Source organism: Bubalus kerabau, chromosome 4 (genome assembly GCF_029407905.1).
Source record: "Bubalus kerabau isolate K-KA32 ecotype Philippines breed swamp buffalo chromosome 4, PCC_UOA_SB_1v2, whole genome shotgun sequence".
NCBI classification, from domain to species: Eukaryota; Metazoa; Chordata; class Mammalia; order Artiodactyla; family Bovidae; genus Bubalus; species Bubalus kerabau.
Genome location: NC_073627.1, coordinates 82,569,437 through 82,586,146, shown reverse-complemented (window position 1 = coordinate 82,586,146; position 16,710 = coordinate 82,569,437). Strand labels below are relative to the sequence as shown.

At 35.9% G+C, this 16,710-nt stretch overlaps 1 protein-coding gene across 3 annotated transcripts in view; it reads left to right on the top strand.

Annotated features, from left to right (window-relative positions):
- The window catches only part of IFT74 (intraflagellar transport 74), a 99,896-nt gene extending 94,625 nt beyond the window's left edge, over window positions 1-5,271 (top strand). For all 3 annotated transcript variants that reach the window (XM_055577861.1, XM_055577859.1, XM_055577860.1), the window contains 2 exons: window positions 3,083-3,143; window positions 4,482-5,271. In XM_055577861.1, coding sequence (XP_055433836.1) covers window positions 3,083-3,143; window positions 4,482-4,600 — 180 coding nt within the window. In that variant the 3' untranslated portion in view covers window positions 4,601-5,271. The remainder of the gene's footprint in view (window positions 1-3,082; window positions 3,144-4,481) is intronic.
- The last annotated feature ends 11,439 nt before the right edge of the window (window positions 5,272-16,710 follow it).

Genomic DNA, 16,710 nt, shown 5'->3' with positions numbered 1-16,710 from the left:
TGAGCGACTTCACTTTCACTTTTCACTTTCATGCATTGGAGAAGGAAATGGCAACCCACTCCAGTGTTCTTGCCTGGAGAATCCCATGGACAGGGGAGCCTGGTAGGCTGCTGTCTATGGGGTCGCACAGAGTTGGACACTACTGAAGCGACTTAGCAGCAGCATAGCAAATTGTTAGACATTATGGTTATTTCTCATTTTAAAACTGTTCAAAATTGTTAGACATTTTGGTTATTTCTCATTTTAAAACTGTTCAAATAATACTATGAAGAGCAGTCCTATTCTTGAATTTCTTAATTTAAATTTATGATGATTTACTCAGGATGCAAAGGCAAACCCCTTTTCCATATCACTCATCCTGCTGATAATTACCTAAACAAGGTCTGAGGTCTTCTAGATTGAAGGGCAGAAGCCTTGTCTCTGTCACTCACTTTCTCCCCAGCACTGTGTTAGTGGTTGGCACATGATAAGTGTTCAATAAGTATTTTTTGGTGGATTAAATGAAGCATGCATGTCATAGACAAAATAAGTTATTATGGTCTGATAAAGGTTGGTCATTCTCACATCAAAGTAGCCTGTGTTAACAATTTGCAGCTATGATTTATTAATGCTAAATGCATTAAGTTTTTTCTTCACGTGGTGTCATGATCATGATAGACAGTCATCATTAACATTTTGGTATAATATCCTTGTAAACTTTTTTCCTTTGCAGTTCAGCTCAGTTCAGTTCAGTCGCTCAGTGTCCGACTCTGCAACCCCATGAATCATAGCACGCCAGGCCTCCCTGTCCATCACCAACTCCTGGAGTTTACCTTTGTAGTTATACACCCTTAATTATATTGTTCTTACAAATCATGAAATCATTCTATGCATACAGTCTTTAAGCATTTATTTTCTTACTTAAATGTTTTCAAGCTCTTTTTTTGATATTTTTAGGATGTCAGCTATTTCATTGCATGTATGTACCTTTAAAAAAAAGATAAACCTTATATTCTTCATAAAAGAGATGGACTCTCATCAGAGTTTGCCAAAAACTTAGAAGTCACTAATTGACATGTTTAAAATTTATTAGTCAATTACTCTGTCTCTGCTTCATAATATACAATCCTATTTATAGACTTGTAAATAGCAAATTTATCCTAGTCTGTTTAGAGTTGGAATGGATACTGGAGAAGAAAACCTAAGAAAAAGTTAACGAGGCCATTGTCTTATGGTTCATAGAAAAGAGCATTGATAATTCATATGGATTTTCAGCCCTCTTCTTTCATTGAATAGATGATTTAAAGAGAAAAACATTTAACAAACACAGTTTCTTAGAGCCAGTCCATGGCTACCTTGTTTATTCCCACATTAAGTGATTATCTTATTCTTAACCCCATTTATAGGAATTTGTAACATAAATCACAGTTTACAATGCTTCTCTGTATTATGGTTTGCCTTTTATGAATCCCAGTTGTTTGAATCAAATCCTGGCCTCCCTATTTTTTGAAGTTATTTTCTTGAAAACTGGCTTTGACATCTATAAATAACATGGCATAACAGACATTTTTTGAGTGGTTATTTATTTGATATCATTTAAACATATTTATTTTGGAACAAACTGCAAAGCTCCTAGAAGAAAACATAGGGAAAAAGCTCCTTGACGTTAGTCTTGGCAACAAGTTTTTATTATAACACCAAAAAGCACAAGCAACCAAGGCAAAAATAAATAAATGGTCCACATCAGACTAAAAAGATTCTGCACAGCAAATGAAACAATCAACAAAATGGAAAAGCAGTTTACAGTTTGGGAGAAAATATAAAGAACTCATGATAGACTTTTAAAATAAGTTGTAGGGAAAAAAAATTTGTGCTTCTTGAGGTTTAAAGGCAAGGTTTAAATATATCACTGAAATAAATAAATGTACAGTATAGAAGGAATTTGACCATATGACATAGAGTTGCTTTTATAGCAGTATTCATGTAGCACTTAAGAGGTTTGCTGCATAATAAGAAGTCTAGCCCTTTGTATGAAACAAAGGGAAAATTTGGTACTTGACTTTGCAAAAGGTTATTTGAGATTTATTGTCAAAAAGTGCTGACTACTTCCTTAAGTCCATCTGAACTTCAAGGTTCTATCAGGGGAAGCTGGATCTGATTTCGTAGCATTAACTCACAGCACATACAGTTCATATAATTAGTTATGACTCATCCTAATATCTAGATTTATCTTTGGAGGAAACAATGGGATAGATGCTACACTGATACTGAACTTATGCCCTGAAAATAATTTTAACTTGAGTTTAGGAAGAAATATGAATGCTGTTTCAATTATCAGATTTTTTTAAATGATTATTACTTCTTGGAAATATCCAGGCAGAACATTATTTTAATGTTTCATTTTTCAGACTTTGCTTAGGAAAAAAACTATGTGCATCTTAAAAAGACCATAACCCAGAGTTACAAGGTTAATTAAATCAGAAAAACAATTTAATTCTATAACAGTAAAATTGTCTTTGGAGGAAGCAACCATCAATATAATATCCACATTAGCTTCCTGTTGATGCAGAAATTATTGTAAGAATGCCAGCTTTTTACCAGCCCTCTTACAATCTTTACACTGCAGCTCTGCTCTTATCACAGCTTGTGAAATTAGACAGGAAATTTAGCCCTGGAAATAAGGAAGTTTCTCCTATATAGCTCAACCTTTGACAGTGTTAGAATATGTAGTACTTTCATGGCATTAGACCTTCAGATTTCAAGGAGAGATTCTTATCATGTCCCATTCTTCTTTTTAAAGTTCTTTTAGGAAAGGGAAATATCATAAATTGTCTTTCAGTTGGTATGTTCATTGGTATAATAAATATGTTCCAATTAAAGTAAACAGAGTAAACTTGTTGAATTCAACATCCTATTTAGTATTATATTTACTGTTGTTTTCTAAACTTTTTCTAAATTTCTTTTTTGTCTGTCGTGGTTTTATCTCAGTAAAATGCGGGAGTTGAAAAGATTTAAAATTGAGGGTTTTTTTCTTATATCTCAAAGGAGTATATAATTGTTTTGAATATGGGCACTGGTGAACATTTTTCTTTTGTGTTTTTAGCTTACAAATTTGGAGAGGAAGTGGCAACACCATGAGCAAAATAATTTTGTGATGAAAGAATGTATCCTTTAAAAAACTGCAAGTGAACTTGACTGAGGGATTTTTTTCTCTAGGAATTTCTTTAAAGACTGAAATAATATTCAGTTCAACATCAAATACCTAATATGTACAAAATACTGGCTAAAGTATGTGGGAAATGAATAAGACTTAGTTTCCATTCTACAATTGTGTGTGTGTGTGTGTGTGTGTGTGTGTGTGTGTGTGTGTGTGTATTAAAGTAACTAATAGAAAGCAGGCCATACAAAGCCATAGTGTGGCATAGTGACTAAGTACTCATTTTAGAGTCAGGAAATCTAATTTTAAATATTGACTCTACTATGTATAGGTTACGGACTTTGAACAGTTTACTTAACTGTTTAAACTGCAATTTTATCATCTCAAATACAGCTAATATTTCCTTCTCATAGACTTGTTGGGAGAATTATATATAACCATATATATGTGTATATGTGTATGTATGGTCATTTTTTGTTATTTATAATGCTGTACCTTAGATATCTGGGAAGCAAAGGGAGGCATAACCAAGTGTACACATGAGAAATTTGACCTTCAATCTCATCTACCAAGACAGTACTTATGTCCCATCTTATTTCTATCAAGATAGTACTTACGTTCAGTCTTTTTGCTCATCTTTTTGTGTAATCATAGATGGAAGCAGCTACTGACAACAGGTATTGTGGAGTGTAAGAAACGTTTCCCCAAATGTTGTCTCCTAGCCCCTTCTTTGACCTATTCAAGAGCAACTCTGATTAGAGAACTAGATTCTAACTCATTGGTTGCATAGGCTCTCTAGGATGCTACTGAACATCCTCTCAGGGCAGCGTGGACCCAGCTTCCCTCCAGATGAGATGCTAAAGGCTCTATTCCCAGTGGTTGTGCAGTTTATTTTAAAAGCAGATTTGTATTCACAATATGTTAAAGTCCAGAACTCTGGTTTTGTCTGACATAAAGTAGATGATTTTGAAGCAGAGTGATGTCTAGAAACTTGCCTGAAATTCTGTGTGGTACTCTAAAGGATGTGGTTCTTCTGAACATTGAATTGTTCTATCACCAGACAGAGATGAATAACATATTAACTCTAAAAATGTTTGTATAGCATAGGTGAACTTTTTTGAAACAAGTTTGGCCTGGCCTTTTAGGGTTAGACCTTTTAGGTTTAGGTTTGATGCTTAATCTGTTAAAATATTGTTTGTTTTTTAAAAACTATTCTAATTGTGCTTTTTTGTGCCATCTTCAGTTTTCAGTAAGAGAAATATTAGTGTAATTTGGGTCTTTTCTGCATCACAGAATTAGATTAATATTTGTATTGATATTGTTCCCTCTTAACTCATGTAATTAGTCATAGCAACCAAGAGTCAAGAGAGTGATTACCGGCCGATTATGAAGAATGTGTCCAAGCAGATTGCAGAGTATAATAAAAACATCGTGGATGCTCTGCATAGCATGAGCAGAAACTGAGTCTGAACCAACTGCAAGTCTCTATAGAAATGTTCTCTTGCTGCTAAACTTTGTACATGCCATTAAAAAATTGCTTACCCTTGACGAGTTTTACCTAAAAATTTTTGAAAGTTATAATTTCATGGCCTCTTTGAAGAATGATGCTTTAAATAGTATAATAGTTTAATAAAAATCTTATGTATTAAAAAAGTATCATCTCCTTTTATATTTAGATTTCTTTTGTGTAGGTGATAAAAATGTCTCAAAGAACCAGGAGATAAAACAAACAAAAAGTGGCTATTGTTATTCATTTAGTTGGTATAATCCATCTGTGGCAGCAAGTGCTATCATCTTTTCATATGTCAAGCCTAGGAGGCATGCTTGGAGTATGATTCTGATTTAGCATTTATCAACCTTGCCAATTTTTGCTTCTAGAAATAAATAAGAAGAATAGAAGGGAGGTATTTAGTTTTGAGCTTTACTTCTCAAGCAGGATATATTTGATGTTTTAAGGCATATGAAATCACAGGTAAATACGTAACATTTTTTATATGTCAGTTATTCCTTTGTGAAATTAAGACATTCTTTATTGGGAATTAATATTTTTACTCTTTGCATTAAAAAAATTCTTTCTTACATGTATTTGCTAGGAAAAGCATGAAATTTAAAATAAATGTTGTATTTACAGTGGACTCTTTTGGACTATGGCTGCTGCTGTTCATTTTTATTTTGGAGTATGCATTCACTCTTTAGTACTACAGGAGGACTTAAGTAGATTAATTTATAAGCATTGCCAACACATTTGAAAGGAAAAGGTGGAAGAGGTAGAAATGTATCATTTCAATCTGGGGAGACATTATGGAACTGAAGATGTATCCTCTTTTTTGGGAAGAATGAGTCACTTTTCCCAGAATAAAGTATTCTTTAAAACTATCCTTCCTTTGCTCTGATCTTGCATTCCTCAAGTTATTCTACTTCTCAGTTTTCATGAAACACAAGCATATTAGTTTCTTTTTTAAAAGGCTTTATTGAGATACAGTTTACATATGATGAAAGTTCCCATGCATGTTCCTTACCTGAAGTAAATATTTATCATTAAATTATTCAATTTTAGTTCTGTGTGAGATTAGGTAGAAGGGTGAAGCTTGCTGAATTTGATTAACTTGGGATTACTAGTATGGCCGAAGATTCTGCACACTGATACATTCATTAAGGTGGCATTCATAAAATATGTTCCTTAGATCCTGAGTTCTTCCGGTTTCTAATAGGTGTTATACCATCAAAGGATTCATAGTCAAAGGAATTTGGGAAGCATTATTTTAAACAAAGGTAAATTATTCTCTTTCTTCTTGTGTGCTCAGAACCCTTAATATGCTAATGTGCAATAAGTTCAGGAAGAATATATACTATTAATATTACAGTTTTTTCTGAGTAGTGGGATTGTGGGTCTTTTCATCTTCATTGAACTTTCTGGTACTTTCTCAAAATTATCTGTGATGTACATATAATAGTTAGACATGCAATAAAAATTCAAATTAAAAACATATATACAGTTAATACTTTAACTTGTAGGAAGGACATATGATAGTTTAGACAGCTCTGAAAGTAGGAGGAAAATTGCCTCGTCATTATATATGTGTGTTTGTATTATAACATTGTGAAGTTTGGCAGAAAAAGATTGAAAATTTCTTGAAAAAAGCAAAATTCCCAACTTCCATTCTAAGTTATTCATATATGAAATTTGGGGAACATAACTAAGCAGGATTTCTTTAAACTAAAATGTGTTATCTGAGGGAAATTCTTACTAATGTCTCTTCCTTCCTCTCAGAGCTTTTCAACAAATCCAACAAGAATATTCTCTCTGCTAGGATAGACCTGGAGGCTACTATCTGCTTAAACCGGCTCTTCCTCAGTCAGTCACATTGCTCAGTGAGTTTCATTCCTGTTAAAATAACACCTTGTGAGTTGTATGGAAAGAAGCTGCAGACTGAACAAACATGCTGAATAGCCTCACTAATGAAGATCAACATTGGAAAGTTAGCAAAATCTTTGTTTTTCCCACCATTATCTTTATCAGTAAATAAACATGAGTTCTTTATACTCTTTCACTAATGGGAGTCCCTGGTTTGGACCGTATTCTGGTTTCATGTTACAGCGTAAAATTCAGGCAGGGTAAGAGAATTAGAGCGTGGAGTCAGGCTGTTCACACTGGAGATGAAAGATCAGTTAAGAGAAGCTCCAGGGGTTCTTGCTGCCCAATTTCTCTGTAGTTGTTTCCTTTAGCTATATGATTCCAGCATGAACAACCTTAATAAATAAGAACATTTATACTTGAAGTGAGAAGAAACTGACAGACTACTAGGGAACTGTGGTGATCTAATTTAAAATTAATGTATCTTTCATTTTTATCTACCTTTTAAAATAAAAGCAGGTTGTGTCTTTAAATTGCAGATTCACAGTTTGAGAACTGAGATTGAGCATCTTTAAAAAGATAGCTTTTAATACAAAGGTAGAAAATTTAGGAAAGACAGATAAAATGAAGAAAATTACTTCTGATCACATTAGTCTCTTAAGATGTGCGTCTATATACATGTCATACATACCTATTTTTCATTATATATTTATATATATATTTTTAAATTAAGATCATACTGTTCTTAAACTTTTGCTATTTATAGTTTTGCAAACATTTATTCATGTTATATGCTCCTGTACAACAACATGTTAAATTGCTGTATATTATTTTATTATAGGAATACTTTCTGAAAACAAACACCATGTATTGAATGAGGTTAGTGGGGTGTGGTTAGGCGTAAGCTTTGAATTATGTATCTGAGTTTGAACCACAGCTCCACTGCTAACTTTTCATATGACCTAGGGAAGTTACTTAGTCTCTGAATTGCAGTTTCTTCATCTATAAAATGGAATAATAGTGCTTAACTCACAGGTTTGGCTCAAAGAGTCAAAAGCAAGAGTCCAAGGCCTTTTGACACAAATTGCCCTCAGGAACATAACACGAATAGCAGTGTGCAAGAATGCTTGCTTGCCTGCACTCTTGCCATCATTGGCATTATCCACACTGACAGGGCACTACATAAACCAAACTGCTTTCATCACTATAACTAAAAATTTTCTTGTGTTTTAATTAGGAACACAATGCAGAAGGTGTTTTCATGCTAAAAAATATAATTTAAAAAATTCTATTAAAATACTATAACTTTGTAATAACAAAAGGTTAATTCAAGCTGAGCGCCAAAGAATTGATGCTTTTGAACTGTGGTGTTGGAGAAGACTCTTAAGAGTCCCTTGGACTGCAAGGAGATCCAACCAGTCCATTCTGAAGGAGATCAACCCTGGGATTTCTTTGGAAGGAATGATGCTAAAGCTGAAACTCCAGTACTTTGGCCACCTCATGCAAAGAGCTGACTCATTGGAAAAGACTCTGATGCTGGGAGGGATTGGGGGCAGGAGGAGAAGGGGACGACAGAGGATGAGATGGCTGAATGGCATCACGACTTGATGGACGTGAGTTTGAGTGAACTCCGGGAGATGGTGATGGACAGGGAGGCCTGGCGTGCTGCAATTCATGGGGTCGCAAAGAGTCGGACACGACTGAGCAACTGAACTGAACTGAATTCTTACTGCTTATTTTTAGTAGATAATAGATTATATTTTGCTGCCTCAGTATCTTTCCTCATAACATATTGTAATGAATTGCTGCTCTGAAACTAACTGTATAATCTCAAGGGACATAGGAATAACCTGTGTATAAATAGCCTAGTTGGTAAATAGGCTGTTCTGCTTGGTCAACTTTATTCTCCTTCAAGTCAAGAGTGGTTACGCATAAAGAGAAGTTGTGTCATAGGAGGGAAAATAACACCCACTGGAGAGTCCAGTGTAGAAGAGAGTTTGGAGGAAGCATGAGTCAGAGAATTGAGTGGTCTTCTACCTAAAAGAGGCTTAAATACACTAGGTAAGCATTTCACAAGAAAAAATATAAAAACTAAAACGAGATTTTCAAAATTACTGTTTTATTTCAAAATCTTTTTGTAAAACAGTATTTTTACCATGATAACAACATAGTGACACCATGAAAGAAAGCAAACTTAATTGATTAGAATTGTATTTGGTATAGATCAAGAAAGAACTACGAGTAGCCAAACTGAAAGATTAGCTCATTTCTGTGTTGTCACTTTCAACAGATAAATTCACCCTACTAAAGGAAGTCTTGATGAACATGAAGGTGAAACTGTTTGAAAGGCAACTGTGCTCACCACTACACCACCAGTGCTGAAGGTGAAAATATTTGATGTAGTCCATAAGCTCAACCTGAATTTTTTATCAAAGTAAACTGTAGTTCGTTTTTAAAAGCCTCTCTCAGTGTTTAAATAGCTTCTTGTTAAAATGAACTTTCCCTCAGTTTACTGGAGTGGGGGAGGGCCAACTTAGAGGCCAACCAGCACCACCCCACCCCACCCCCCCCCAGCCAAGGACAAAGCAGGGGCTTTGTGTCTCAGGAGTAGGGGAAATGGTTAAGAAGCAGAGGAAGAGAAAATTGCTTTTCCAGCCTCTCTAACTTCCCATGTAGCCTACAGAGAAAAGCAAGCATCCCTTGGGAGGAAATAACAAAAGTGCCAAACAGTAGATGGATGGATGAAGCCTAAATCTCTGCAGTGTACTAGAGCTCTTGGCTTTAAATGTCACAAAAGCCCCATGCCTTGCTCATGGTGGTTATCAGAAGGCCAAATGGACATTTACTGCCAGTTGGCCCTACCTTCCTGGAGACATGTAGCCTTGAACGTGTTCCTTGGCTCAGTTCCTTTTCCTGCTAGAAATATTTCAGAGTCAGAGAAGGGGCTCTGGTGAAGCTGTAAAAGTCCAGTTGCCTTCTTTCCTTTTTCTGTGGCACAGTAGAGATAGCCAGTTAGACCATGAAAAGTATCCATAAGAGACCCTAAGAGACAGCTAATTGAAAGAAATACAGATAGTAGGAGGCAAGCAAACTTCTTACAAAACCTCTCACCACTGTATTATCTCCAAGATCCCCCTACTTCAGCCAAAAAAAAAAAAGATAAAACTCTTCCATAAAATAAACATTCAAAATTTCTGTGATCCAGTATCTTTTTCTTGACCACAGATTAGATTTCCAGGCCAAGTTTTCTTTACCACATACTCTGATTTGTCAGACTGTTTATTTCTAAGAAACTTCATGACCTCAGTGTGCACTGCCATCCCCCTCCCTAAACAGTAAACTCAACAAGCCATATCTCTTACTTATCTTCAGTAAGTATTAAGGTATGACCTGATGAAAAGAATTTTTTAAAGAGTATGTTGGATTGATTGTCTGAAATTCTATACCAAGCTAATGTTTTGACATAGTGTGGTCACAGCTTCAGAAATGTAAACAGAAAGGACATTTCCAAATGAAGACTGGAAAGGAGATTTAGCACGAACACACTGCACCTCAGTGAGGAAAACTCACTGGAATTTCAACTACCATGAGCGTCAGACCCCTCATCCTATCTTGTAATAATCCGACTTTATCCCTACTTTAAAAGGGCATGGGACTTTGAGTTTGAAGAAGCACCTATGCATCTCTCTCATGAAAATATGTCTTAGAAGCATGGTTTCTAAGTCTTTCTGGAAGAAGGCCTCTCTCTTCCTAAGACTAGTTCCTATACTGCTGCTTATATCCATTCCAGATTCCTTCTGAATCTTCCTTAATTTTCTGTCTTTCATCCCCTTCTTCCTATGGCTTTAGCCTTTCCTCCATTGGATTTCATCCTGTCAATACAGAAACACATAGATCTTCCTCCCATTCTTTTCACATTCAGAACTCTTATCCAACATCTCATCCTCTGTCATTCCCTTCTCCTTCTGCCTTCAGTCTTTCCCAGCACCAGGGTCTTTTCTAAGGAATTGGCTCTTTGCATCAGGCAGCCAAAGTATTGGAGCTTCAGTTTCAGCAGTCTTGCCAGTGAATATTCAGGATTGATTCCCTTTAGGATTAACTGGTTTGATCTTGAAATCAAAGAGACTCTCAAGAGTCTTCTCCAACACCACAGCTGAAAAGCATCAATTCTTTGGTGCTCTGCCTTCTTTATGGTCCAAATCTCACATCCATACATGAGTGAGAGTGAGTGAAGTCACTCAGTCGTGTCCGACTCTTTGTGACCCCATAGACTGTAGCCTACCAGGCTCCTCTGTCCATGGGATTTTCCAGGCAATAGTACTGGAGTGGATTGTCATTTCCTTCCATATATCCATACATAGCTACTGGAAAAACTAGCTTTGACTAGATGGACCTTTGTCGGCAAAGTAATGTTTCTGCTTTTTAATACTTTGTCTAGGTTTGTCGATAACTTTTCTTCCATGGAGCAAGGGTCTTTTAATTTCATGGCTGCAATCACCATCTGTGGTGATTTTAGAGCCCAAGAAAATAAAGTCTGTCACTGTTTCCATTGTTTTCCCATCTGTTTGCCATGGAGTGATGGGATCAGATGCCATGATCTTAGTTTTTTGAAAACTAAGATTCGATATATATTTTACACCTAAAGAAAATCTCAATTCAGACTGGCCAAATTTCAAATGCTTAATAGCACATGTGGATAGTGGCTACAAACTGCACAGCATAGATTTAGAATTTAGAACTTTTTATTTTGATTATAGGAAGGGGGATGAGTCACAGGAGGAAGCCAAATGGCAGTTTTATAAAATAGAGGAAGACTGTCCCATAAGGCAAAAAAAAATTCCTATGTGAGATTATAATCTAAAGTAGGATTTTTTGCACTTCCTTTGATTGCTCTGAAATTATTCTTGTTAGGGAGTTTGGGATGGACATGTATACACTGCTGTATTTAAAATGGGTAATCAACAGGACCTGCTTTAGAGTGCATGAAACTCTGCTCAGTGTTGTGTGGAAGCCTGGATAGAAGGGGAGTTTGGGGAAGATTGGGTGCGTGTGTATGCATGGCTGAGGCCCTTTGCTGCTCACCTGAAACCATCACAGCTTGTTAATTGGCTAGAGCCCAATATAAAATAAAACCTGAAAAAGAAATAAATAAATTACTCTTACAGATACATTTCATTGAAAATTAACCTCAATTGGTCAAATGAAGAAAAAATACGCATAGTAGTTAAAAATATGTCTATATTTTCTTCTGAATGGAGCCTCTGAAAGAATCAGTCAGGCCAGATCTTCTGTAACTTCAGTAATTGATAATAGCAGAAGGTTTGTGAATTATACTTACTTTTAATAACTCTAGTATTGAAAAAGAGTTTGCAGCCTATATTCTATGGTATAAATATTTTATATGATGCCAGTGTCAATAATATTTTCCTCATTTATCTGTGTATCATCTAGATAGTAAACTCTAATTGCCAGAGTTGAAAAGCTTTGAATTACAGAGCTATTCTAAGAAAACCTCTAAACTGAGACCTTCTTTGGAAAAAATATCAATGTAAGGGAAGCTTGTTCTAGTCTCTCATCCAATGCCCCAATTTCTCCCATCAAAGAACAGTATATCTAAAAGTCTATTTGACTAGTATACCTTTTATTTAAAATAATATTTATACTCAATAGGGATTTACTTTAACAACATGATTTTTTGACACCTAGCAAATTATCAAATATTGTTATTTAACAGTGTTTAAAATAGGCTGGGTCACACAAATGAGGTAACATTGCAGTCGGCTACCTGTTGAGCTCCACGTGAAGCTCTCCTTGGCCCCTTCCCAGCCGTACTCTGGCTCCCCAGGCCTTCCTCTCAGCCTCACAGATCTCTGGCACTACTATCAGCAGAGGAAGGAGCAAGGATGAAGGCGAGTAGATTAAAACAATGGGGAAGGGAAGAAGACAGAGTAGGCAAAGTACCTTGTGACCTTAAAATAACGAGCCAGTTTTCCTGTGTGTCTGGTGAACTGTCTTTAAAGACAATTCCAAAAAAGAAACTATAAAAAATGTTTAGAATAAAAGCAACATCCTTCAGCTAAGAGCTTGCCCTAACCAAGTGTGCTATTTTGAAGCTCAGCTCACATCTGAATTTAACTGAAAAGCAGGTTTCAGTACATTTGGAAGGTGAGGAATGGGGATAAGGTAAGGATTAGTCTTACTGTTTGAAAATCATTGTTTATAACTCATATTACAATCTTTTGAAATGATAAAAGAAGTAGTGGTCCCCCTGCTCCCATCTGTTATATAATCAGATATTCTTGGTTGAGATGGAAATAAATTTCCAATTTTGTTTATTCCAGGTAAACTCTGCTATATGCCTCTAGACTTCAAAATTTTTCAGTTTTTTACATTGAAACAACATAGTGAAGGAGCAAAGAGTGAAAACATCAATGTAAGATTTCCAAAATAGCTATGGTACACAGAATTTAAATGTTCACATCCTAATCCCTAGAAGCCGTGAGTTACTTGTTACCTTACTTGGCAAAAGAAACAATGCAATTGTGAGTAAGGATTGAGATGGGAAGATTATTCTGGATTATCTGGGTGAACTTAGTGAAATCACAAACTTCTCTTGAAAAAGGAGGCAAGAAGGTCCAAGCCAGAGAAATAAAACATGAGATTTAGAAGCAATTGATGTTCTTTGAAGATGGAGGAAGGAGCTGTGAGCCAAGAAATGCAGGCAGCCTCTAGAATCTGGGAAAGGAAAGGAAACAGAATCTCCCCAGGGCCTCCAGAAGGATTTTAGCCTAGACCCATCAGACTTCTGACTTCCAGAACTGTAAGATAATAAATTTATGTTGCCTTAGGCCACTAATTTTGTGGTAATTTATTACAACCATCATTTATGTAGCATATGCCACAACCCCCTGCAATTACTTTCTCTCCAATTACAGTTTCCATCCTCATATTTATTTGTCATAATTTCATTGCCAGTAACAGGAACTGCTAATGGTATAAAGTCCATCATATGAGGAAAGCAAAACATATCTGTACATATAAAGACAACCATACCAGAAAGTAAGGCTGTCTGTTTCTGTTTATCACATTCATTCAACTAATAATTGAATAAAGAAGTGACCAAGACCAATAAAATTCCTCCCCAGACTGAACTTAAATCCTAATGGAAGAGTAAGCAGTGCAAGTTCATATGATGATAACTTTTCTTGGTAAATGTCGATACTGACTGATACCGGAAAATTAAACCAAGTGTCTTTTTGTAAACCCACTGCCAAATTCATGAAACCTTTATTACCATAAAATATGTTTTTCCTGAGGCATTCATATAGAACTTCCAGGGGTTCTTCAGGACCTGACATCTCATTTATTTCATACCAGCTTTCTCAAATTTTATGGGATAATAATCACTTTCTAAAGTGATTTAAGGTACTCAAGTGAATATTAATGGGCTTCCCTGGTAGCTCAGCTGGTAAAGAATCTGCTTGCAATGCAGGAGATCCTGGTTCGATTCCTGGCTCAGAAAGATACCCTGGAGAAGGGATAGGATACTCCAATATTTGGGGGCTTCCCTGGTGTCTCAGACAGTAAAGAATCTGCCTGCAATGCGGGAGACTTGGGTTTGATCCCTGGGTTGTGAAGATTCCCAGGAAGAGGGCATGGCAACCCACTCTAGTATTCTGGCCTGAAGAATCCCATGGGCAGAGAAGCCTGCTGGGCCGCAGCCCATGGGGGTCACAGAGTCGGACATGACTGAGCGACTAAGCTCAAGTGAATGTTACAGCTTCTGTCCCTATGATCCACCTTGAGCCTAAACGCCATATTCTGACCAACATCCCAGGATAACCCAGGACTTTTAAGACTCACATGGGCTCTCCAAAATGTCTGTATGAGAGGGTCTATTTTGTCATTGAAACTGTGGCTGAGACTTTTATTAAAGCTGTATTTCACTGGCAAGCACACTGTTCATTTGGGGAATAGTAATATAGATTCAGGGTAGAATTCAAAAGTTTCCTCTAAGATACTCATTGGCACTGCCACTACAAGACAGATAACTAGGAGAGTCATGGGCAACTTGGGAGATGGTGTGGTCCAGATGAAGGGAAGGTTGAGCTAACCAAGTTCTGTGTATGTGCTGCCATTGTATTCCTTGGGAGTAGAGCAACTCCCAACAAAATACAGAAGTATAATTTTCAAATCTCTGTAACTGAAGAAATTAACCAATAACTGTCTCAAGTGACTATGAAAATGCAAGTGTTGTCCAACTCTTTGTGACCCCATGGACTGTAGCCTGCCAGGCTCCCCTGTCCATGGACTTCTCCAGGCAAGAATACTGGAGTAGGTAGCCATTCCCTTCTCCAGGGGATCTTCGCAACCCAGGGATTGAACCTGGGTCTCTGGCATTGCAGGCAGATTTTTTTACCATCGGAGCCAGTAGGGAAGTGACTCTAAATGATATTTAATGAAACTGCACAGGTATTTTCATATTATCTATGTTTTTGCCCAACAAAATCAAACTCCAAGTATGAAGTAAGTTTATATGCAAAAACAGATTTAAAATAGAGACATCCTTCATTTCTTTCCCTTACCCCTTATATTCAACAGCAACGTCTAAAATTTTATCTCCAAAATATCACCTGTTTAGTCTATTTGCATTTTAAAATTATAATCCTAGCTCAAGCCATCATGTTTCACTTGGACCTTAAGTGATCTCTTGCCTCTCTATAATCCATTGTTTAAGCACAGCTATGGTAATAATACTTTTGATTTCATTGAAAAAATTAAAAATCAGTAAATATTAAATCAAAGAATTTTAACAACAAATACCAGTGTACCCACCACCAGGAATTAGTAAGTTATTAATATTTTGTCTTTACAGATATGAATGACATTACAAATATGATAGAAATAGATATTATATGTATGGTGATGTTTTCTTTGTTTCTTTCTTCAGCCCTGTAGCCCAAAATCATCATCTCAAATTTAGTGCTTATCCTTCAAGGCTGTTTTTATACTCTTACTCCATATAAGTGTGTATAAACAAAATATATAATTGTTTTGTGTGCTTCAGAAATCTACATAAACGCTATCAATCCGCACCTTTTTCCAATCAAACATTACTTTTTAAAAAGCTATCCATGTTGATTCTTACAAATCTTATTTATTCATTTTAAGTGCTATTTATTTTATTCCAGTGTATGAAAAAACCACAACCTACTCTTTACTCTTTTGCTACCGACTGGTGTTCAGGTTGCTCTGTACTTTTCTCTATTATAATGCCCCAGCTAACACTCTGCCATGTGACACTTGATGCTCATGCTTACGACTTTAATTGCCTAGGTATAGAATTGCTAGATTATAGGTTATCACATTTTCAGTTAGTTCTTTCTAAAGTGGTTGTGCTCATTTACAGTCCCACCAAGTCATCTCCTGGACTTGGTATTTTCAGACTTTAAATATTTTCAGATTGTTGTTTTAGTGGGATTTCCATGATGACTAGTGAGATCAAGTATCTTTTCACACAACTATTAGACATTAATTTTTCTTCTACAAATTATCTGTTCATATTCATTGTCTACTACTGTTTTGAATCCTAATTATTTACATCACATAGTTTATTTACATCTATCTATCTATCTATCTATATATATATATATCCCTAAAAACTTCTCTCAGGATATGCTTTATCTTTTCACTTTGTATAAGATGTTATTTGTCATTCAGAAATTTTATTTGAGGTAATAAGTTTAAAATAAAAATTAGATCATAATCTTCCCCTCTGCTTAAAACCTCTAGTGACCTCCCTCTGCTAAACATTTTGCCTGGACACACAAATCTGTTTTTCAGGATCTTGGGGAAGCCTTTTCTGATCATTCAATTGAACTCCACCCCCAACACTCTACTTACATTAGCCTGTTTTATTCTCCTAACAGCACTTACAATTTTATCTCTTTATGATATATTCTTAAGTATTTAATTCTCTGCCACCCCTACACCAACCCACCTAGAATTTGAGCTCCATAACAGAAGGGACTTTGTGTTTTTAATTGTGGTACACACCTGTGCTTTGAACAATGCTAGTAGGCACTTGGGTTTTTATTAAGAAAATGAAACAATGACCTTACTATAATTCTGTATAATTTGCAGTATATATTGGTATATAAAAGAATGTGGACCCATTCATTCTCAATAATGCCTAGAATAATGCTTTGTATATGGTAGG